Source organism: Micropterus dolomieu, linkage group LG15 (assembly GCF_021292245.1).
Source record: "Micropterus dolomieu isolate WLL.071019.BEF.003 ecotype Adirondacks linkage group LG15, ASM2129224v1, whole genome shotgun sequence".
In the NCBI taxonomy this organism is placed as follows: domain Eukaryota; kingdom Metazoa; phylum Chordata; class Actinopteri; order Centrarchiformes; family Centrarchidae; genus Micropterus; species Micropterus dolomieu.
The window spans coordinates 2,694,152-2,717,032 of record NC_060164.1 but is presented as its reverse complement, the minus strand read 5'-3'; the positions used below and the strand labels follow the sequence as shown (position 1 = coordinate 2,717,032).

The following is a 22,881-nucleotide window of genomic DNA, read 5'->3' as shown; positions in this document are numbered from 1 at the left end:
TAGTTTAATGTAGAGTAGCTAGTAGCTTAGCTCACTACGTTTTCCAGGTAGCTTGCCCAAAACTGCTTATATACAGTTTTACCTTAAAGTCTAAACATTGGGATAGAAACCGTCAGTTGAACCTATATACATTTTTATTTTTTCATCCAGCTGAAAAGAAAGCCCCGAAAATTCCCCAACGTTTTACATCATGTTTACCTGATTCCCAAGAGTTGATGGAAATTAGAACCAAGAAAAAGGTGAGTCGTATTGATTGATCTAGATTTGTTGTAACATTACACATCTACTACTACACTTTCAAACTGCCTTTTTTGTCATGTGTCCAGCTGCTAATCACAGGGACAGAGCAGTTTAACCAGAAGCCCAAGAAGGGAATCCAGTTCCTGCAGGAGAAATGCCTCCTCACTAACCCAGTGGACAACAACCAGTTGGCCCAGTGGCTCAGAGAAAACCCTCGATTGGACAAAAAGATGATTGGCGAGTACATCAGCAGTCGCGAGAACATGGAGCTCCTAGACAGCTTTGTAAAGTAGGATGAAACTCCCTGGCCTATTGTGCATTTACAGTCTGGAATTAAAGGGTGTAGAGGTTTTAGTTCCCATGAAAAATGAGTGTATTTGATGCTATTAATGAATAATGCCTAAAGTGTTAATGCATGTAATGTTTTTATTATAATGTGAATGTTTTTTGCAGCACATTCACCTTCCAGGGGCTTCGTATTGATGAGGCCCTGCGGCTCTACCTGGAGGCCTTTAGACTTCCTGGAGAGGCTCCTGTCATCCAAAGACTCCTGGAAACCTTCACAGACAACTGGCATGTAAGATGTAAAAAATCTTAATTACCATGTATAAAAGCATTTTGACATTCAGATGACTAAACATTCCAGAGCTGTCTGCCTGACTGTTATACTTTGGTCTTAAATCAGACTTTAGTAATGGATTGGATTACTTTTGATGTAATTTATGGACTAAAAAGTTGTGACACCCTCAGAAGCCAAAGCAGAAGGATCTTGACTGACAACAGCATGATGACAACGTGATCAGTGACATACAGGACCCAGTCAGGATGGAGAGATTATACTCCAGCGAGAGCAATCAGCTAATTCAGGTTCCAAGTCTTGAACATAGCATTGTTTTTTTAAATGGAATAATTTGGGATTTGACTGTGTCAACTTGTGACACGCAGAGAAGTGGACAAGTCACAGGACTTGAGTCAGACTCAAGGCACAAATCTGGTGACAAAATCAAAAAAGACTTGCAACTTGACTTTGACTTGACTTGACTTTTTGTGCAGTGAATTATCTCATTGTCAACAATGGATATGCTTTCAGTTAACAATGCAGCAGCCACAACTTCAAACTTTGCCCAACATTTGAGGCTTCCAAAGGAATGATAATTTGCATGTAGCATTAATGTTCTTATGCAACATTATCTTAAACTAATATTAGCTAAGATGTAAAATTGAGTAGTTAACTTTTGCACACTTGTTACTGAGCCTTTGAAAACTTTGTCTTTAAAGTGGTCATATTATGCTAATTTTCAGGTTCATAATTTTATTTAGGGGTTGTACCAGATCAGGTTTAGATGGTTTCAATTTCAAATAACACCATATTTTTGTCATACTGCACATTGCTGCAGCTCGTCTTCTCACCCTGTGTGTCAAACGCTCCGTTGTAGCTATGGAGAGATACATCTCACCTCTACAAGAGCTTATTGGGAGTTGCACATGCGCATAACCTAGTTAAGGACTACTAGCCAATCAGAAGCAGACTAGGGCGGGTCGCGGGAAGCCGGTACACACGGCTTTGGTTCAGCTATATATGTTCATCTTACCAGTTTAGTAAGACTGGAGCAAGAGTTTCAGAGTGGTGAGTTATTAATCTGTAACAAATGTATAAATAACTCAATAAAGGAGAGGGGAAAAGCCCTAAAGCATAATATGACCTCTTTAAGATTTGGTTGCCTACATTTTGTCTTTTCAAATCAATAAACGATCCATGCCTTACACTTTACTTGTTAGACATTAACTTTCTCTGATGGATTGCCAGCAGTAAAGTTAGCCTAACTTTGAAGCTGTTCCTAATTTCATTATCACCTGTTCAGGATTCCAAACACACCTTTGTAAACTTGGAATTGACTTGATCCTGCCTGCTATATTCACCATAACTTAAAACACTACTAAGATCGCTTAATTAATTTCGTGCTGCCTTCATTACTTTCTTCCATTTCCATCCAGCAAAGACAACCTGGAACACTGTCACATGATTAACCCTTCAGATTATAGTAGTAGGATGACATAAGTGTTAACACAGACACGCACACACGTATACACAATGATGGGCAAAGGACACACTCCACAGGGGGGAACATTTGACTTCTCAAAATAGCAGGAGGAACCATGTGACCTGGAAACTATTTCTAGTAATGTCCTTTTCTTAGACTGATCACATACACACAAACAGTGGCCTTGAAAGAGATAAGTCATTCTAGGCAGTGACACTGTAAATTAGTTTTCCATTCTGTGGGGTCACTGTAATATCAGCAGGGTGTCCAAGGTGAGAGTCAGTCTAGAACCAATGTTAATTGCTCCTATGTCATATACAGTGAAACATATAACAGTCCTCTGATTTGGTGTTTGGTTAGAAACACGTGGCTTTAAGCCTCAGATGATTTATTTATTGTGTATGTACTGTATGTGTGTTTTTGTAGAAAGTGAACGGCTCTCCTTTCATGAGTAACGATGCAGGCTTTGCCTTGGCCTATGCTGTCATAATGCTGAACACTGACCAGCATAACCACAATGTTCGTAAGCAGAACATCCCCATGACTGTAGAGGTGAGTTATCTCTCTCATACACAAACTCACATGCACGCACGCGCACACACACACAGACGGGCCATTTTCTGCTGAACTTTCTGCTGAATAAGTAGTCCTTGATGAAAGCTTTGAACACTAGGTTTGTGGGTTGTCCAAAGTCACTGTGACATTGCTCCTGGAAAGAGACCTCTATGTTCAGTATTTCACTTGTCATTTTTTTCAAAATAGCTGGGGAAAAAAGCATTTTGCTTTGAGCAGCACAGATAAAAGTCCTTTCACCTCCACTGTACAGGGTCTTGTTGCAAAACCGTGGTATAAAAAAACTAAAATCTCTGTCTCTCTTTGTTCCTCTCTCTTCATCTTCCGTCTCTGTTTTTTTTTTTTTTTTTTTTTGTCTTTGATTGACAGCAGCCGAAGACTAAACAGTTTGTGGGTGGGCCACTCTCACTGATAAACAATAGCAAGGGCTTGCTTTCTCTTTCTTTCTGTCTCACCCTGTTTTATGTACACATTCTATGTAAAATTGACCTTTCTTGAGTCAAGTCATACATCATCATACAGCTGGTGTTGTATGTGTGTTTAAATTAGCTCTAACCTTTCCCAAACGGTCAGTAAAGAAGGCTTGTTGACCGCCAGGATCAGACAATGAGCAGAGGCTTCCACACAATAGTTTGCAGAGGGCCAATAAAAGTGGCGCCTAGCACTTCAGTTACTTAGCAGCCTGCAATGTGTAGTATTCACCATAGCATGTGTTGGCAGTGGGGTTATTTTTGAAATGGCAAAACTATGCCCAGCATCACTGTGTGTAAATCAGATCCTATTTCCATGGATCTGACATTGAGAATTATTTTGTTCATAAAACACAGCATGCTGCTCGATTTAGCAGCATGTGTGTTAGCTATTGTTAAACCCTGCCTAGTCGAGGCATAAACCCGAGCCTTGAGGCTGTCAGTCAACACAGGGTGGTTATGTTTATTTACTAGAGGCCCTTGGCTCTAATCCCTGTTTTCCTTACTCTGCAACTAAAGCATATTAAGTAACACATAACAAGTGTGTTTCCACAAAAGGTTCTTAAAATTGTGGGTTGGATGCTCAGTTAACAAAGCACTGAATGCCATAGGTCTGTGTGTTTGGAGTAACACACAGACCCCTGTGTTGAAATGTACTGACTGACGTCTCCCAGAAGCAACACTGAGCAATGTTTTTTTTTTTTTTTTCTTTAAACAGCAATTCAAGAAAAATCTGAAGGGAGTAAATGGAAACAAAGACTTTGACCAGGACATGTTGGAGGATATCTACAATGCTATCAAGTAAGCTGCCTTGATTGATGAAAATATATGTGTGTATATGTGTATATACGTTTGTGTACATATATATGTATATATACCATACCAAGACAAAAAATTTTAAATGATGAGAAAGCTATTGTTGTTATCACTATTTTTCCAATAAATGTCCAAATCCATCAATTTACTAACCATTTCAACTCTATTGTCATGTACCTTGGTACTGACAGTAGAGCTGATTCATAAATGTATTATTTGATCAGATTGTTCCCAATTCATACTTATACTCATTTTAATAACATTTAACATTGAGACGATTTCTTTTACGGCTGCCTGTGTTTAGACATTGTTTAAACTGGCAGTGTAGAACTTGTTTACACAAACAGCGTCAAAGCATGCTCATAACGCCTGATGACGCATGTTGCCTATAGGTGAGATCACTCCTGGCCTGTGTTCAGAAATAGTTACAAATACAGAGAAATGTCCACAGTTCCAAGACAATAATCCATTGTTTAGGTAGAGTAAATGTAACAGCCACATAGTCTACTCCAAATATTTTACAAATAAGAACTTGTCCAAGAGCAGTAACAACACAGCGACATTGCGTCTGCATCAGTCCCAACCTGTCCTCCTTTCAGTTTTAATTCAATTGGCTTTATTGACATGACTGCAAACAATACAACATTGTCAAAGCATATTAACACAAACTACACAATCATAATAACCAAGCCTTTATTCTGATGTCAGTGAGCTGTTGTTACAGCTGAGATGTTTTGTTTCTCCTCTGTAGGAATGAGGAGATTGTGATGCCAGATGAGCAGACAGGGTTGGTGAAGGAGAACTATGTATGGAGTTTGTTGCTACACCGCGGCGCCACACCTGAGGGTGTTTTCCTCCACGTGCCACCTGGCAGCTACGATCATGACTTGTTCACCATGACCTGGGGTCCCACCATCGCTGCCCTATCTTACGTCTTTGACAAGAGCCTGGACGACAACATCATCCAGAAGGCCATCACTGGCTTCAGGTACACAAGTTCCAAATATTCAGCAGCTAAGGCAGAATTTAAACATACATTCAATATGGTTATTTCAACACAGAATCAAGCCTTTCCTGAACCTGCTTAAATGAACACAGCACTCCCCTGGGCTGGCATTGGCCTCAGCTTCTAATTTTTGAAAATGGAAAGCCACTCTGCTGGGAACAATGTCACATTTCTACTCTAGCACCTCTGCACTTGTTAACTGAGCGTCTGAGATTTAGGTGGATGAACTTGAATGAAATTCATCTACCCATGTTCAGCAGTATACCAGAGAGTTGCAGTAAAAGCATTAAAAATGCAGTATGGTGTATGATGTTAGGTTTGTTCTGAGATGTTAAGGTGTGTAGTCATATTTGTTTCTGTCTTTGCAGGAAATGTGCAATGATAGCTGCTCACTATGGCTTCAGTGATGTTTTTGACAATTTGATCATCTCTCTCTGCAAGTTCACCACTCTGAGCAGTGAGGTGAGGCCCTTTCATAAAAAGCAAACTCACAGCTAATGTGCTCCAGTTTGTCCTACCTATATAGATTGTGGATATCAAACTTCAGTTTGTAGTTAAAGCTTAACATATTGCAGTATAATTATTATTCACGTAAACAAAAAGACAAGATGCTCTCCTGAGCTAAAAAAAAGGCACAGTATAATCATCCTTTACTGGCCAAGACTCGAAAAATGCTACACTTAAGAAGACTTTGAAAAAGCAAGATATAGAAAGAAAGATGATTTCTTTTATTTTGCTTTTTAAAAATCTAAAAAAAACAAATGCATCGTCATACCTCTTCCTCTCCTAAACCCAATCCTTCGGTGAGTAGAGCTCAAATAATTATCACAAAAAATACAACAGCAACAACAAAAAAATTTAAAAAAACCTACATGCATGCACACCAATATACATATGAACAATACACAGACAGACACTGCTACCTAACAGAAAAAGGACCATTCATTGTTACTTATACCAAGCTCATGTTTCTTTTCTTTTTACATCTTTTGTTGTAGTAAAATAGAATATGTCATTAAATGGCAAAAGACAATGTTAAATTGTCACTGATTCATCATCAGTATTTTATAATATGTTCCATGTAATTAAGTTCCATGCCATCCTATTCAGTTGGCTATTTACATACATACATATGCAACCTAATGTAATGAAGACTTCTTTTTAAGGGAGAGACATTTCTAATCACGAGAATGTACAGGCTTGGAAACCCAGTTTACCTTCTGGGACAATAAAGACATTCATTTATTTAACACAGACTGTAATTTAATGAAAGTAATGATGTGGAGTATGTAGACAGTATTTTATCCTGATCGTGTTAGGAAAGACATGTACATACAGGAACTGTCAAAGTGTTTCTTCACTGAGTGTTGTTGTGGCCCCTCTGCAGTCTGTGGAAAACCTTCCTACAGTGTTTGGCAGCAACAGTAAAGCACAGAGAGCAGCCAAGACGGTGTTTGACCTCGCACATCGGCACGGCAATATCCTGAGGGAGGGCTGGAAGAACATAATGGACTCAATGCTACAGCTGTTCAGAGCCGAGCTCCTACCCAAAGCCATGGTTGAGGTCAGGACTTCATTTCTAAACCCAAACACTCTTTTTCCATTGATCCATCCATCCAGTGATTGGATCCTGTCTGCTTTGTGATAATGCTCCAGATTCACTCTTTGGGTTTTAGTTTCTGTTTGATGAAAGAGACTCCATGCTACATGTTCTGCTTCCACCTACTGTTGAGTGCTCAGACTCTATCCTTGTTGCCTTAGGTGGAGGATTTTGTGGAGCCAAATGGAAAAATTTCACTTCAAAGAGAGGAAACGCCTTCAAATCGGTATGCCCAAATCTCACCTTCCTTCTGTTGATATAGTAGCATAAGGAGCTGATAGGATCATATTGTCAAGGGATCACAGTATGATATTTTTGACATATAGCTACACTCTTGTTTGTGTCATGACTCTAGCCCCCTTCCCTTTCATTAAGTACTAAGTAATCCTGACCAAGAGGGCCAAAAGTGAAACCTTTCTTCCTCTGTTACTGTCAGAGGTGAGTCGGCAGTGTTGAGCTTTGTCAACTGGTTGACGCTGAGTGGAGCTGAGCAGTCAGGACTCAGAGGGCCGTCCACGGAAAACCAGGAGGCGAAGCAGGCCGCCATCCTCTGCATAAAGGTACTGATAGACCGTCCCACAGATAAGAAGAGACTGATAGAGTTCAGTAAACACTCAACACTATCAGAAGTTCTGAGTTAAGATGGTAAAATTAATTAAAATGTTTTTAATTTAAAACATGTATCTGTTATGGTATCCTCATGTTACAATTTTTTAAATAAATACATTTTATAGTCATTAGTCTCATGCTGTCACTGTGTTACAGCAGGTTTCTTGATGCATGATCACTATTAATTTGAAATACCTGAGTACCTGTAATTACTAGTCTGTCCAGAAATAGATTAAAACTTTCTGGCTAAAGCCTGAAATACACTCAACTGATGATTGGAAATACACCATTTTGACAGAATGACTTTCTCTCAAGACTGCAACTGGACATGTTCTTTAAAGTAAACGTATGTAGGAAAGTATTAGGAATTGACCGACCTGTAAAAATTTAATCGTTACCATGTATTGTTCTGTTACTTTCTTTCATGCAAATAAAAGCATGGATAGTGAAGGTTTTTGTGGTTTGTTTTAATGACTGCATTATTTGTCCAATGCCTTGTCTAACCTAAATATCCAAATCAAAATATAAAGAAAGTGTAAATAGAACTATAGTTGTATTATAGACTAGCTTTACCTGTGTTGATTCATTAGTTCTTTAGTTCTATTTTTACATTGCTTCTAAAGTACTTGAGCTGTTTCAAGCTTTTGCATTTGACAGTAGTACTTTGTATACTCTGTTAAAGCAATAGAATTTTTGTGGATTCTCATCACCTCTTCAGGTCTGTTTCTCTGTGTAAAATGTGTCAACATCACTGACTTTTCTATTTCTTTCTTTCTAGCAATGTGACCCAGAAAAGCTGATAACAGAGAGTAAATTCCTACAGCTGGAGTCTCTACAGGAGCTAATGAAGGTTATTAATATTTCTGGCTAACATTTCCTATGATTTAAAAAATGTATGCCGTAATATTTATTACGGTATGACTATAATATTAGAGCTGGGCAGACTTACGCGTTATTATTACGCCGACATGTTAACGCAGTTTTTATTATTATTATTTTGAAAGTACGTTGCTCACTGGCTCTGAATACACATACAGTCAAACCATGGGTCACAGGAGGGGCGGGATGTTGATCAGCCTGCGATTCACCCACCCAAACAAGCAGTGGATAGAGGCTTCGGCAGACTGCACTGGATGCAGCGTGTGGGAGAAGTAGATAAACAAAAGCAAGACAAGCGATCAAATGCCATAGCAAAGTGTAAAGGGAATAGTGCTTGTAATTTGTTTAAAGTGTTTGCACATGTTATTGCACTTTTCTGTATATAGCAGTACATTTAAATTAAAAGTGCGCAATACACTACTTTAGAATTCATTATTCAATTCAGCGATCCAATTTTTTCTATATATATAGCTTATACTCGTCTTTTCGTGTATTGACTTCGTGATTTTAGCTGCCTGGGTAGAAGTATTTGCTCAAAGTTCTTGCAGGCTAGTTTGGATAAATGCATCTAATAGAAGCAGTTTTCACAGTCTCATTAAAAGCACTAACGTTAGCTTGGAGACCTCATTTACCGGTTACACTCAGAAAATGAAAGCTTTAGCTTACCCAAAACAGCAGAAACATCAGATGGGTCAGACCACCGTGCTTAACTAGATATAAATGAAAGAAATTGTTGATCAAATCAACTTCCGGTCACCCGGAAGTGACTTTTGTTAGCACAGTATCACAGTGATTCAGTTTATTAGCTCATAGTTCATCCATAAAGACAACAAATCAAACTAGATTCTCCTCCTCAGGCTCTGATATCAGTCACGCCAGATGAAGAGACTTATGATGAAGAGGATGCGGCCTTCTGCTTGGAGATGTTGCTGCGGATCGTTCTGGAGAACCGGTAGGAAGGAGATCTGTCAGTGATACCTTCACAGCACAGTCAGTTTTTAGTCATTTATAACCAAAAGAACATGTCGTTCTCTGTTTCTGTGTAGAGACCGGGTAGCATGTGTGTGGCAGACGGTGTGTGACCGCCTCTGCCATCTTTGCGTCCATGCCAATGAGAGCTGCTTCCTAGTGGAGAGGGCTGTGGTGGGACTCCTTAGACTCGCAATTCGATTGCTACGACGAGAAGACATTAGCTCTCAGGTACATCAAACACACAGACATACCTGGACACAAACACACTGCAGCAGAGTTCACAGGCCAAGATAATAATGTCAGATCAACAGACTGTCCCATTGGTTAGATTGAAAGGTCAGCTTAAAATCACACAGCTGATTGGTGCTTTAGCTAGAGGATAGCCATGTTAGTATTACACATTCATGCTGCCAGAAAATACTCCATAGAGAAAAGGACTAAGACAATAGTGGGGGGGGGTTTGTTTGAATTGTGGACAAATATACAGTCTTGCCTTCTAACAGGTGAATATTTTAATGGCACAACAACCAGAAATGGGACACACTCAGGCAGGTGCAGTTGATGTTCTGCTTTGAGTTTAAAACATGTTTCACCAGTCACTAAGCTATTCTTACCTTCAGTCTTTTAAGTCAGGGGGTCACTGACAATATGGATGAAGCATGTTATTATGTTTACTTTGATGATCTCAGAATTACAGGTGTTGAGGTTTTGTGTCCACCCTACTTTTACAATTGGAACACCTGCTTCACACTAATGTAAGGAAAAGTCCTCCCTCTTGTCTAAACAAAAGACTTTGTGAGATGATGTAGATTGTGTACTGATAAGCAGGTAATTTAATGCTGACCTGACCTCAGATTAGGAGGTTGGCCTACATTTAAGCCCCATGATCTAATACATCTCAACATTGTTTTTGTTAATTAATGCTTTTAGAAAGGTTGTTGTGATTAAACTCTCCATGACTCATTATTGTAATTGTTTTCTACTTTGTCACATGCTATTTTAAATCACACTAGCCTGTTCTCACAAATGATTTGAGTGGTGAACAGGTGCATGTTTCTATGTCAAGTCAGTTATTAATGGAATTACAGCAGAAATCCTCCACGCCTTTTATATAAACAACTTTTTACATATGTATTTCAGAAATGATCGCTTAGGGAAGGACAATGTTTGTGACCATGAATGTAGCCCTTAAAATATACTGAGTAATAAAGACAAAAAGGTTAAAGAGAAAACATGGAAATGTGAATGACATTTTATGAATTTGAGGCTTTTTCTGGCAAATATATTCTAGAGTCACGAATATCAGAGAAGTTCACAATTGGGCCTCTCTGTAAGAGTAGTGTTCAGCCCAACTGATTTTGAAACTAGATGATTCACAAGCATTGACGTTTTGTTATATCAGCCAATCCTTAAAACTCCCCAAATCACTACTTTTATATTCACCATGGAAATGAAGATTACAGCTAGCTGAAATGGTACAGGATATCCTCCCAGCAGTTTTCATTTTCAGAGATGACAGAGTAAAATTTTAGTAAAGGTTCCTTGTTTCATTCAATGTTTTTTTTCAGGAGGAAGTGCATCTCTGGCTCAGCCTACTACTACTACTATTACTTTTCCTCGGTGACATGAACATTAACTTGGACAAATCAAACTCAACAGTCTTCCTTCCACCAAGCCTGCCTGCCCGAACCAGTCCCACCCATGCCTAACTGATACCATCCGTGGGCTCCGCACTGATCTCAGAGCTGCTGAAAGAAAATGGCCCTGCCAACCTTAAGGGCTACCAACTGCTCCTATTCTCCTTCTCAACAAGCATAAGTGCTGCCAAAACTGCGTTCTGTAATGACAGAAAAAGCAGTGCCACTGACTCAAGGAAATTATTTTCCACTTTTAAAACGCTACTAAATCCACTTCCACCTCTTCCAACCACAAACTTGTCTGCTGATACCTTTGCTGCCTTCTTCACAGGCAAAGTGGCGGCTATAACTAGCCAATTCTCTAAATCTCTCAAAATCAACCGTTCTATTTCACCCCTGGTCAGCTCCCACTGTGTGAGCCGTGCAGGAAAACCATGTAGCAGTCCTACTACATCTGTTCCTCTACCCTCCCAGGCACTTCACTCTTCCGACCACTTTCAAAAGGGCTCAGGTTACACCCTTGCTTAAACAGCCCTCACTCGATCCAACTTATGTCGGCCAGTTTCTCTTTTACCATTTTTATCCAAAACTATCGAACGGGCAGTATTCAAACAGGTCTCAGAATTCCTCTCACGGAATGACCTCCTAGATCCATATCGGTCTGGTTTTAAGAGTGGCAACTCTACTGGCTCTTTTGTCCGTAACAGAAGCCTTAAGGTCAGCTAAAGCTGCAGCCCAGTCCTCGGTTCTTATCCTGCTTGACCTATCAGCTGCCTTTGACACAGTCAATCAAATGATCCTCCTATCCGCACTCTCAGCAATGTGCATCTCGAGTAAAGCACTCCTGTGGTTCGAATCCTACCTCTCGGGGTGTTCCTACAATGTTTTGTGGAAAGGACAATTATCCTCCTCCCATTGCCTCTCCACAGGGTTACCCAAAGGCTCAGTGCTAGGGCCCCTTCTCTTCTCAATTTACACCACCTCGCTGGGGCCGATCATTCGCTTGCATGGCTTCTCTTACCACTGCTACACAGATGATACGCAACTCTACCTATCCTTCCCGCCAGGCAAGCCTCGGCGCGGATCATGGACTGTCTCTCGGGCATATATGCATGGATGAAGGCTTGCCACCTTCAACTAAACCTCTCTAAGACTGAACTCTTGGTTATTCCAGCCAAACAATCTATCCACCATAACATCAAACTACAAATTGGCTCCTCAACCATCACTCCAACAAGGGTGGTGAGAAACTTGGATGTCATGATTGATGACCAGCTGTCCTTTTCAGACCATGTTGCTACTGTCTCTCAGTCGTGCCACTTTGCGCTATATAACATCAGAAAAATCAAGCCCTACCCAGAAGATGGGTGGCAGCTTCTGGTACAGGCCATGGTTACCTCTCGCCTCGACTACTGCAATGCCTTCTTAGTGGGTCTTCCAGCTTGTGTGGTGAAACCCCTACAAATGATTAGAACGCAGAAGCGCGTCTGGTTTTTGATCAGCCCAAAAGGACGCATGTCACTCCATTGCTGTGTAACCTCCACTGGCTACCCGTGGCCTCCAGAATCAGGTTCAAGTCACTAATGCTTGCATACATAGTGACTACTGGGTCTGCACCCATCTACTTAAACTCCAAAATACAAGTTTACGTTCCTTCTCGGCCACTACGCTTCTCCAACGAACGCCGCCTGGTTCTGCCATCCCTTCACACAAAGTAATCCCAGTCCCGGCTGTTCTCACCTGTGACACCACGATGGTGGAACGAGCTACCACATGCCATCAGAGCAGGGGCGTCCCTCTCTAACTTCAAGAAGCTCTTGAAAACGCATCTCTTCCGAGAACACTTCCTCTTATAACACCTCTAACTCCTAACATCTAACATGCACTTCCTGTGCTCTTCTTCTTCCATCCCCTACAATGATCTTGTATTGATTGCACTTTTTGTTAACTCTTACTTCCTTCCCTAGGTATTTACCCCATTGATGCAATATGTTCCATTAGCGCTTACTAGCATTTATTGCTGCTTTTATTAATATGTATTGTCAGTTGTAGATCTTGTGCTGTATTTTATGCTCTGTTAATGCTTGTATGTTGTTCCTCAAATGTAAGTCGCTTTGGATAAAAGCGTCTGCCAAATGAGTAAATGTAATATAAAGCCTCACGTGTCCAACACTGACCACGTATTCTGTTTTCTTTTGGTTGCCATGATGTTCTGTGTCTTCCTGTTCCCCCGCAGGTTCTCCTCTCTTTGCGTCGCCTGCTGATGATGAAACCTCATGTCTTGTCCCGGGTCAGCAGGGAGGTGGCCTACGGCCTTCATGAGCTGTTGAAGACTAACGCAGCCAACATCCACTGCACAGACGACTGGTACACACTCTTCTCCCTTCTGGAGTGCATCGGCGCCGGAGTAAAACCTCCTGCCTCTTTCCAGCTCACCTCCATCACTACCGACAATGACACAGGTTCAGTATTTCTGTCAGAATCTTGACGTGGGTCAGGTTGGCAACACCTGGTGATTTTACACTGATGAGCCCATATTAAACTTAGGACAAGCCCATTATCGGTAATAATGAATTCTTCATATTAAAATATGGATTTTTTTCTCTTTATGCATTTCCTTCAGCTCTTTACAGTTTAGTTTATGTTTAGGTGCATGTCATCCACTGAAAGATTTGGAAAGGATTTGAAAAATACCTTTGAATTGTAAGAGGAGCTTGCTTTAAAGTGATTGTCCCAAAAGTTGTTCAAAGTTGTTGTTTTTGATGTAAGATGTTAAACGTTCACCAAACAACAACTAGAGAATAAACTGAGAATGAAAAAGTGACATTATTTAAAAACAGATTTTTGTCTTACTAGTTTTCAGTTATTCAAAGTTAACAGTTTTAGATTGTTTTGGCCTGCTTTGTGTCTCCAGGAGCCCAGTCAGATAGTGAGCTGTCATCTCATCATCCCAGTGAAGTGAGTGTAGACCGTGGCTACACATCTGACTCAGAAGTCTACACTGAGCACAGCAAGTCCAGGATCCCTCGCTCCACAACAGACGTGGATGTAGCAAGCAGTGGATGGCTCATGGTCAGCTGAGACACACGCACATCCTCACACATGAATGAATACTCGGGGCGTCAACTACGTGGCACCCAGCATCCCCACACCCCCTCACTACAACATCTCTCCATACCTGAATGCATGTGTATAGGTCCTGTTTGTGCATGTGTGTATTTCGGACCTGTGTGTATAATAATAACAGAGTGAAAACATTGAATTTCCCGTGTCGTCTACTTCTACTTCCTTGGCGCCCCCCCTACTTTTATCTAAGAAAAGCTGAGCCCCCCAACAGCTGACAAAACATGCACACAGAAAAAGACGATGTAATTACTTACCAATAGCGAACAAATGGAGTCAAATGACACCTCAATGCCAGCTCTTGGTTGGCCTTCACCAACAATCTCCTGGTTTCTTGGTATTGTTTAACACCAAGAAAAGGGGTTAATAAGGTGTAATATTTACAAAATATAGGCCTACAGCTTGCATATGTTTTCAACATATACTCTACTTGGGCGGGCCGGACAGGTATAGTTGCACCTGCCAAAGTATATTTGGCAACCAGCTTTAGCATTTTGCAGAGAAACTGGGAGGGAGAGGTTATCTGGTATTATGTCGACGGACATGCAGCAAATGTTACATTACGGAGCGACAGTGAACACACCACTGCAGATGTCACTCACTAACATTGAGTTTCACTTTTGATCCACATGCGGCACACTTGAAAACTCAATCACTGGTGAGTTTATTAAACAAACACGGACTTTATGAAACGTACTGCTGATGGAGAAAGTCAGCTGAGACACATACAGGCAGAGAGAGGCAAAAAGAGGCGGACCCAGCCAGCGTGTTTGCCGTGAGAGACCAGAGATGCAGGCTAGGTGTGTGAGTGTGGGGAGAAGAGCAAAGGAGCAGATTCAAGTAAATAAACACTAAACTATAAGGTGGAAAATGACATAGATTAACTTACTGTTAATATAAATAGCCTATAATATACACCGCTACCGAGCCCACCCTCCACCGGCCGCGGTGGAGGGTCCAATGAGCGGGTGTATCGTGGTTCTGTCTCTCGGATCTGCGACACCAGATCGTGGTTTGCGATTTTGGTTGGTATGTAGGATGTGGTACGACATCCTACAAGTCAGGGTGTGCTGCATCCGTGTATTCGTTGTGCGTTCTGTCATTTTGAAGGGAGTTAAGCACAGCCGTTGAATAGTACATCTCAGTATGAAGCATGTCTCTTCCTTTTGCCAGTTGGTGGTGCTATCACTATGATTGGATTATAGGTGCGTTTGACTTCATGCTGCGCAGCGCTGACTTAACGTGATGCATGCTGGACTTAACATAAGGTATGCTGGTTAGAAATTGTGTCCGACTTTTGCCGGCGCTGCAAAACGTGACATTAAAACCTCGCGGGAGCAAGGCGGCTGCAGGCAGAGTCTTGCTTTTCCCTGACTGAAGTTGGAACCATACTTTTGCCTGGCAATTTCCTTTGCAAATGACGCAAGATCAGTCATTGATCTCAGCTCACAGTAAGCTTACGCAGGTAGAATGTGTCCAACTTGACGGAGCCGTTTTTATTCCCCGCCCCTGCAGTCACCTGCAGCTCACGTTAGACTATAAAGTCGGCGAAAGTCAGCCACCGTCATCTCGAACGCACCTATTGTCATGTAGATGTCTTCAGGGCGGGACTTGAAGTTAACACTGCACATATCACACAGGTGAAGTGGGGAAAATATCTGACAGTGTGTGGTTTATGTGTCAGTTACTTATTCAATTCAAAGTGTGGAGCATATATTCCTCACTATGGACATTTTGGTCCCTAAGGTGCCACGTGGGGTAAATGAAGGGACCAAAACAAAGTTTGAAACATGTCCTTTCCTGATGGCAGTAAGTGTCGCTATCACTATGACTGGACATTGACTTGTAATCGGGCTAAAAACCGTGTAGTGTGAACTAGGCTTAAGTCTCTTAGGGGTTGACATGTGATTTTGGGACAGATCTGACCATGTTTAGTCCATTTACATGCTCCTTCCTTTTTCATGGCAAATCATCAAAATTGAACGCCAAGCCATGGACACACCGTTTAATCAATCGAAAAAAGCAATTTACCATCACAAGGCCCGTAAGGTCAGGCTGTCCACATTTGAAGTCCATCAGGTTAAAGCTGTAGAAGGAGTTTGTACGGTAGTACGGTACCTATAAATGGAGGAAGATCAGACATTCAATTCAATATGGCCGACTTCCTGTTGGGTTTAGCATATGGCTCCAAGAGATTTTTCTTTGAGTCCCAGCATTCTACATGTGCTTACAAAATTTGGTAGCTCTAGGTGTAACAGACAGCTGGGGCTGCTCCTTTGAAATCTTGTAGGGGGCGCTACAGACCAGTTTTTCCACATACATGCCCTTGAACAGTGTCCGACAACAGAAAACACCCATTATGATGTCTGTGCAAACTTTTGTGAGATTTCAAGGCATCCTAAGCCTCTCAAAATACAGCTTCCTGTTTCATGGTGAATAATGTGTTGCCATGGCAACACCATTTGACATTAACTCACAAGCTTGACAACCTTACATCATCTAGGTCTTAAGGCTTTTTTGAGACAGTTTTGAGCCAAATTGGATTATCCTGCTAGGAGGAGTACCGCAACAAATAAAACATGTTGCCAGTAGGTGGCGCTTTCAGTACGACTGGATATTGGCATGTAGATGTCTTCGGGGCGGGACTCTTCTCAAATGTGAAGTTTGGGGCCGATCTGACCACGTTCAGGCTATTTACACAGTATTTCCTTTTTCATGGCGAATCATCAGAATTGACTCCCACGCCACGCCATGGACACGCCGTTTGATCAATCAAAAAAAGCTTTGCAATTTAACATCGCAAGGGTCTTGGGATGGCACAGCCTACATTTGAAGTCAATCTGATCAAATCCCTAGGAGGAGTTCGTGAAAATACGGAGGGTGTAAATGGAAAATCCTCACACATTCAATCCAATATGGCTGACTTCCTGTTGGGTTTAGGGTATGGCTCCAAAAAATGTGTCATTTAGCTGATGCTTTTATCCAAAGTGACTTACAATTGCTATATGTGTCAAAGGTCGCACGCCTCTGGAGGGGTTAAGTGTCTTGCTCAGGGACACACTGGTGGACATGTTACATTGGGAATCAAAGCCAGGTCTCCCACACCGGAGGCATGGGTCTTATCCACTGTTCCCTTTATCACATATAAACCAAATTTTAACATTAACAATAAATGTTATTTCTATAGAACATTTGAAAATAAAAACAAAGTCAAGAGGTGGTTATATGAAGGTAAAATACGTTATATAAAAATCTATAAAGACCTGTATTGTCTCATGTCCTATTTTTAACAATACTGTATAATATAAAATATTGCATTGGTGTTTGATCAAGTCCTGATCCTGTGATTTTTTTTTCCAGGTTGGGAAAGATGACTTGGAGACAAGTAAGATCCCTCCAGTAAGCTCTAAAGCTCACCTGAATCACCCTTTGGTCAACCAGTACAGTCTGACGCTGGGCCAGGACCTGGGCCAGCACGACACCAAGTCTCTCATCAAGTGTGTGGAAACGCTGTCTTTCATAGTGCGCGACGCTGCCCACGTCACCCCTGACAACTTTGAACTGTGTGTTAGAGCTATACGAGTGTTTGTGGAGGCCAGCCTCAATGGAGGTGAGACACTGAAATACATTTTTAACTTCATAGGAGCTACTTAAAAGACCTAGATCTAATAAGTACTTCAGAGACTAAGATGATAGATGACCAAAAAGATGACCACAGATGTGTAGTACATCAGGCTCTAAGCACTAGTGTGTCCACTCAGCCTGCTTCTCCACTGAAAACCTGTTTCTGCTTGCCTAATTAAAGGGGTACTCCAGTGATTTAGTATTGCATGTCCATGAAATTGGGGGATTTGTGAGAGTAATTATAAATCAAAATCAAGTTGTGGGCTTAAAAATGTGCAGTTTCCTTCAGAGCCACAGACGACACAAGTCACAAGTAAACTGATCCTGATGTGTAATTAAGTCCTTAATTCAAATGTATATTTCATTGCTTGACCATGTTGACATGGTATGGAGTATAAGCAACCTGTAAACACAATAATGACAAGACAATGTTACAGAAATCATTGATTTGTCATTCTCTCTCTACTTTCCTTAAAACTGCAGTATATTCAGTTTGTAATGGTTTGCACAAGTTGTTCCAGGCCAGAGAACTATCTGAGAAAGAGTAGCAGCGTGTAGAAACTTTTGATTTAAACTACAGTGATTCGATACCTACCACTGTGACACATACATGTTAACAGTCATTCAACCTGACAGCCTGTGCCTGCCTGCAGTCTGTTGTGTTTTTTTCTCCTTCATGTTTCCACCTCAGTGTCCTGGCTTACATTCTTCTTCTTCCTCTCTCTGTCCTTTATCCTCCTTGTCGTCTGCCCATCAAACCTCATCTTCCTGTTTTCCATTTATGCCTCCTTGGGCTGTTTATGGTCTACAGTAAGACAGGGATTAGGTTTGAGAAATTGTAGTTGTGCATTTGAACTTTGGCATAGCTGATGGCCTATTAATTTCCTCCTGGCACTTCAGGCCACTGGATACATGCTGTCAGCAGAGCTTTACACAGACCAACAAAAGCGATGGGTCGATCAAAGCACAGGGCTGAGGATGGCGTTAATCTGTATGAGATACTAATAGAAAGTGCAAAACCTGTTATTACTCTATTGAGCTTTTGTAGAAGGACTTCATAATGTTTTGTTAAAGGTGGTTTCAAGATAAATGGAATGTTTTGGACATGGCCCACAGCTTCGTGGTTGTTTTGAGGATCAGGCCATCTTCGGTGTAATTAGTTCACAAGCTTTTTTGGCATGATAATGGACAATACCACGTAACTCAAGGGAGTGGGCAACAGCTGCATGCCAGTAAGAACAGGCTGTAGTGAACACATTGTGTTTGATGTTTGTTATTACCATTACTGAGTCTTTTGTTACAGATCCAAGTGAAGACTAAAGAAAGAATTAAAGTTTAAACATTATAGTTGGATCGCTTATGTGAGGCTAAAACATATCTACCATGTCACACATGGTGCTGGGGGCGGTTCACCTACTCTGCACAGGAAAAAACTAGACACTGACCAAGAGCAGTACCACTTTGATCTGCTACAGAAAGTCCAATGAAATGCACAGTGCCAATAGAGCTACAACGATGAATCGATTAGTCAGTTGAAAGAAAATGAATCGAACTATTTTTTAGGCAAAAATGTGAAACATTTGCTGGTTTCATCTTGTTAAATGTGAGGAATTGCTGCTATATTTTGTCATTTATGGTAGTAAATGAAGAGTCTTTGGCTTTTGGATTGTTGGTTGGACAAATAAAGCAACATCAAGACGCCACTTTGTGCTATGGAAAATTGTAATGAGCATTTTTCACAGTTTCCTGAAATTTTATAGACTAAATGATTAATCAATTAATCATGAAAATAATTGGCAGATTAATCAATAATTAAAATAATTGTTATTTGCAACCCTAGGTGCTCCCAGTGCTTTCCCTCCCCAGTCAAAGAGGTGGTATTCTGCTCATTTTCAGGTTCAAAATCCTATTTAGGGGATGTACCAGAACAGGTTTACATGGTTTAATTTTCAAAAAAAAATTTGTCATACTGCACATTGCTGCAGCTCCTCTTTTCACCCTGTGTTGAATGCTTCGTTTTAGCTATGGAGTGATACATCTTGTCTGTACATCATCTTTGTTGGGAAATTCCTAGTTAAGGACTGCTAGCCAATCAGAAGCAGAAAAGGGCAGGTCAGCGAAAAGACTGTAAACAGCTTCGATTCAGCTGTAGGCTACATGTTGCCGACCAGGTTGGCAATTTGGACTGGAGCAAGAGTTTCAGAGTGGTGAGTTATTAATCTGTAACAAAAGTATCTTTCATCCATAAAGTTTTAACTGAGCTCTGTCTCTACACCACAGGAACAACTTTATGTCCACTGACTGCCTGGAGGGTAGCTAGTGTTTGGAAGGGAGAGGAGAGCTGTGCTGCAGCTCAGTGTTTTTCCACTGGTGTTTTTGAGGGCGTGTCAGACTAATCGCTCGGCGAGCATTATGACACGTGTTTACTTGTGACGTCACAAGAAAGGGAAGTAAAGGCTGGACTACAAACGAGCTGTTTTCAGTCAGTTCAGAGCAGAGTTTTCTGTGGGAGATGGGAACTCCCTTTGGGCTGGACTTTGGGCTTTTTCACTTTGCAAACCTGTTACATGCACAAAAAAGAGATATAACTCAATAAAGGAGAGGGAAAAAGCCAAAAACCATAATACCACCTCTTTAACAGACCTCACCTCAGTTAAACATGTTGGGGAACACTTGAAATCACAGAAGATTAGTGATGCTTTTGCAACGATAGAAGAATGTAGATTCTCAAATGTTGCCTGATCTTGAACAGTCAGTGCCACAGTTCTGGCAATCAACGGACATATCAAATCATTTCATGGGTCACCTTAAGTGGGCATCCCTCAAACCCTCAAAAACCAAGACTACTTCTGCCTTAGGTTACCGCAACCATGAAAAAAAGAAGAGCCACAAGTACGATAAGTCCAGGATGAGGAAGAAGGCAGGGGGAAGGGAGAAGGAGGCTGGAGGTGGCACAAGGCGAGGTGGCAGCCGGGCGTCCAGCCAGCGTCCATCACGTTCCCACAGCGACGACGAGGAGGACGAGGGGGTCCCGGCCAGCTACCATACTGTGTCATTACAGGTTAGTCAGGACGTAAGTACAGCAGCACTCTTTACCCTTCTACCTTATGTTGATTTGAGTCCAGTGTCTGTTTCTTATTCAGTGTACAGTAGGTTCTAGGTGTTTGTGGCATCAAGATGTTTTTGGGAACCCATGGCTTTGGCCATTTAGGATGGTTGTAACTTTATACGATGACTATAACGAAAAGGTTGCACAGTGACACTACAGCTGTCATGTGGAACAAAGTAGCATTTAGAATCTTGTTAGTATTTGAGCAAGACATTACACCTCTCCTGGTAGTATCCCAGTTATCCTGTGTTTCTGGTTGGGTGTTGGCTTGGGTGGTAATGTAAGATTAAAGCATAATACTAGTGTATTTTTTTCCCCCCACTGTTTCTAAACTACTGTTTCCTTTTCCATGTCACTGTTCAAAATGTTAGCCAGGACTACAGAGGCAAACCTCAATATACTGTGAATTTAACTCTAACTGTAAAAGGGTCAATGACATATAAACTTATAAAAATGTATTTTTTAAAAGTATTTTCAAAAAGGATATAATTTATATTTTTTAAATTAGAACAATGTGTATAAACAAGTTTTATTTGTTAAATAACATTTCAAAGTGTTTAAATACAATTGTTTTAAATTTTTTTTACTTCACAGCCCAAAAAATTTCGCGCAACCAAATATTTGTAACAATATGTAAAATGTATTTTCCTACTATTCATTCTAAGTTATAGCTTTGGCAAGTATTCCCTAGAGTGTTTATAGGCTTAAGAAATTACTTGTGCTTTTGTATTTACAATTATCTAAGATTATTGCATTCTAGAGGCCAATTATTTAGTATCTTTAGCATCCAACTTTACATTTATTGATGGAAAAATAAGTATACAAAAATACAAATTAACGTTTTTAATACAGTATCCATAATCATCATTGTTTTAAACCATATGTTCGCTGTTATTTATCAGTTTAAATCAATATTTTAGCTGGTCGCACCTATTGACAAATCAGTTGCGCCCACCTGACAACACATTAGTAATGACAGCGAATATACTGAAAAATTGCAATTTTCTTTCAAATACAAAATAGGTGTTTTAGTCAACAGTCTCTATTGAAGTAATGAACTGATTAAAAACAGGATACATGATATCACATTCAGTTAAAACAACTAGGCTACAGTGCAGTAGATACACTGTATCAAGTTGTAATCGAACAACAATGTTTTTAATGTTCCTCTCCCTGTGCTTTCACTGGTTTTGCTTCCACTGTTGCCTCACTTTTTGCTGTTCTGTTCTGGACCGCTGGCTAATTGGGAGTTTCATAGTTTTCCCTCTATCTTCCTCCTCAGAAATCTATAAATAGGGATGTTTGATCACTTTTTTTGCCCCTGATCCGAGTCATTTAATATTTAGTATCTGCCAATTCCAAGTCCCGATCAGATACTTGTATTTTACTAGATAGTACAGTTGCACAGTGTACACATCAGGATGGCTATGTTTAATTAAATTTCTCTATCCTTAAAAGTATCCTCGTGTTGCTTTGGGGCAGCTTTGGATTGAGTTACCTGAGTGAACTCACTGTTTAGTGTTGTGTTTAGTGTCTGTTTAGTGTTCATTTTTTAGGTGCCTTATTAAATTGGTAGTATTGAATGCAGCTCCTTTGAAGCTAGTAAACACAATCTATTCTCATGAAAGAGAGTGTAAAACATTCTTAATTTAAAACAAATTTTTAAATTTTAACTATCAATCCAAACATTAGTCACTTTAGAATAACTTTCCTTGCAGTTGCGCCACCTGACATACTGGTTGCACCACCTGACTTTACAACTTATTTCCAATGAAACGGGCCTATAGTATGAAACTTGTATTAACTTTTGCTTTTGATAGCAAGTTCATACATATATTGTTTTGATTAAATAAAGGGTTTTATGATAAATTAATCATTTTCAAGTTGGTTGTACCACCTGACATGGAAAGTGAGCCAGTCTGACTATAAATTAAACAGGTATTTTTATCATTATTTGAAAGGGATTTACAAACCTTTTCACTCTGACATAAAGGTAATTGGGGTCCTCTGGATGATGCAATAACCTGTTACTGTTAATAAATTTTCACTTAGGAATAAATGCCCCATGCTTACGGTTGTGCCACCCTGACAATTGAAAACATGCAAATTGCTGGACAGAAGTTTTTCAATTATCTCTATTGGTACTTGTAAAATTTGGTTTATTTGAAAGGTTTAAAACAT

General features: G+C 40.5%; 1 protein-coding gene across 5 annotated transcripts in view; it reads left to right on the top strand.

The window, feature by feature from the left end:
- Window positions 1–22,881, top strand: part of gbf1 (golgi brefeldin A resistant guanine nucleotide exchange factor 1) — a 129,532-nt gene that overhangs the window by 92,475 nt on the left and 14,176 nt on the right. For 4 of the 5 annotated variants that reach the window (XM_046070373.1, XM_046070370.1, XM_046070371.1 and 1 more), the window contains 17 exons: window positions 151–239; window positions 327–529; window positions 694–817; window positions 2,709–2,834; window positions 4,044–4,126; window positions 4,893–5,129; window positions 5,516–5,609; window positions 6,535–6,711; window positions 6,909–6,973; window positions 7,184–7,307; window positions 8,135–8,206; window positions 9,093–9,187; window positions 9,282–9,435; window positions 13,081–13,306; window positions 13,759–13,916; window positions 17,328–17,577; window positions 20,450–20,664. In XM_046070373.1, the coding sequence (XP_045926329.1) occupies window positions 151–239; window positions 327–529; window positions 694–817; window positions 2,709–2,834; window positions 4,044–4,126; window positions 4,893–5,129; window positions 5,516–5,609; window positions 6,535–6,711; window positions 6,909–6,973; window positions 7,184–7,307; window positions 8,135–8,206; window positions 9,093–9,187; window positions 9,282–9,435; window positions 13,081–13,306; window positions 13,759–13,916; window positions 17,328–17,577; window positions 20,450–20,664 (2,492 nt within the window). The remainder of the gene's footprint in view (window positions 1–150; window positions 240–326; window positions 530–693; window positions 818–2,708; window positions 2,835–4,043; window positions 4,127–4,892; window positions 5,130–5,515; window positions 5,610–6,534; window positions 6,712–6,908; window positions 6,974–7,183; window positions 7,308–8,134; window positions 8,207–9,092; window positions 9,188–9,281; window positions 9,436–13,080; window positions 13,307–13,758; window positions 13,917–17,327; window positions 17,578–20,449; window positions 20,665–22,881) is intronic. The other variant, XM_046070374.1, reaches the window with a different exon arrangement.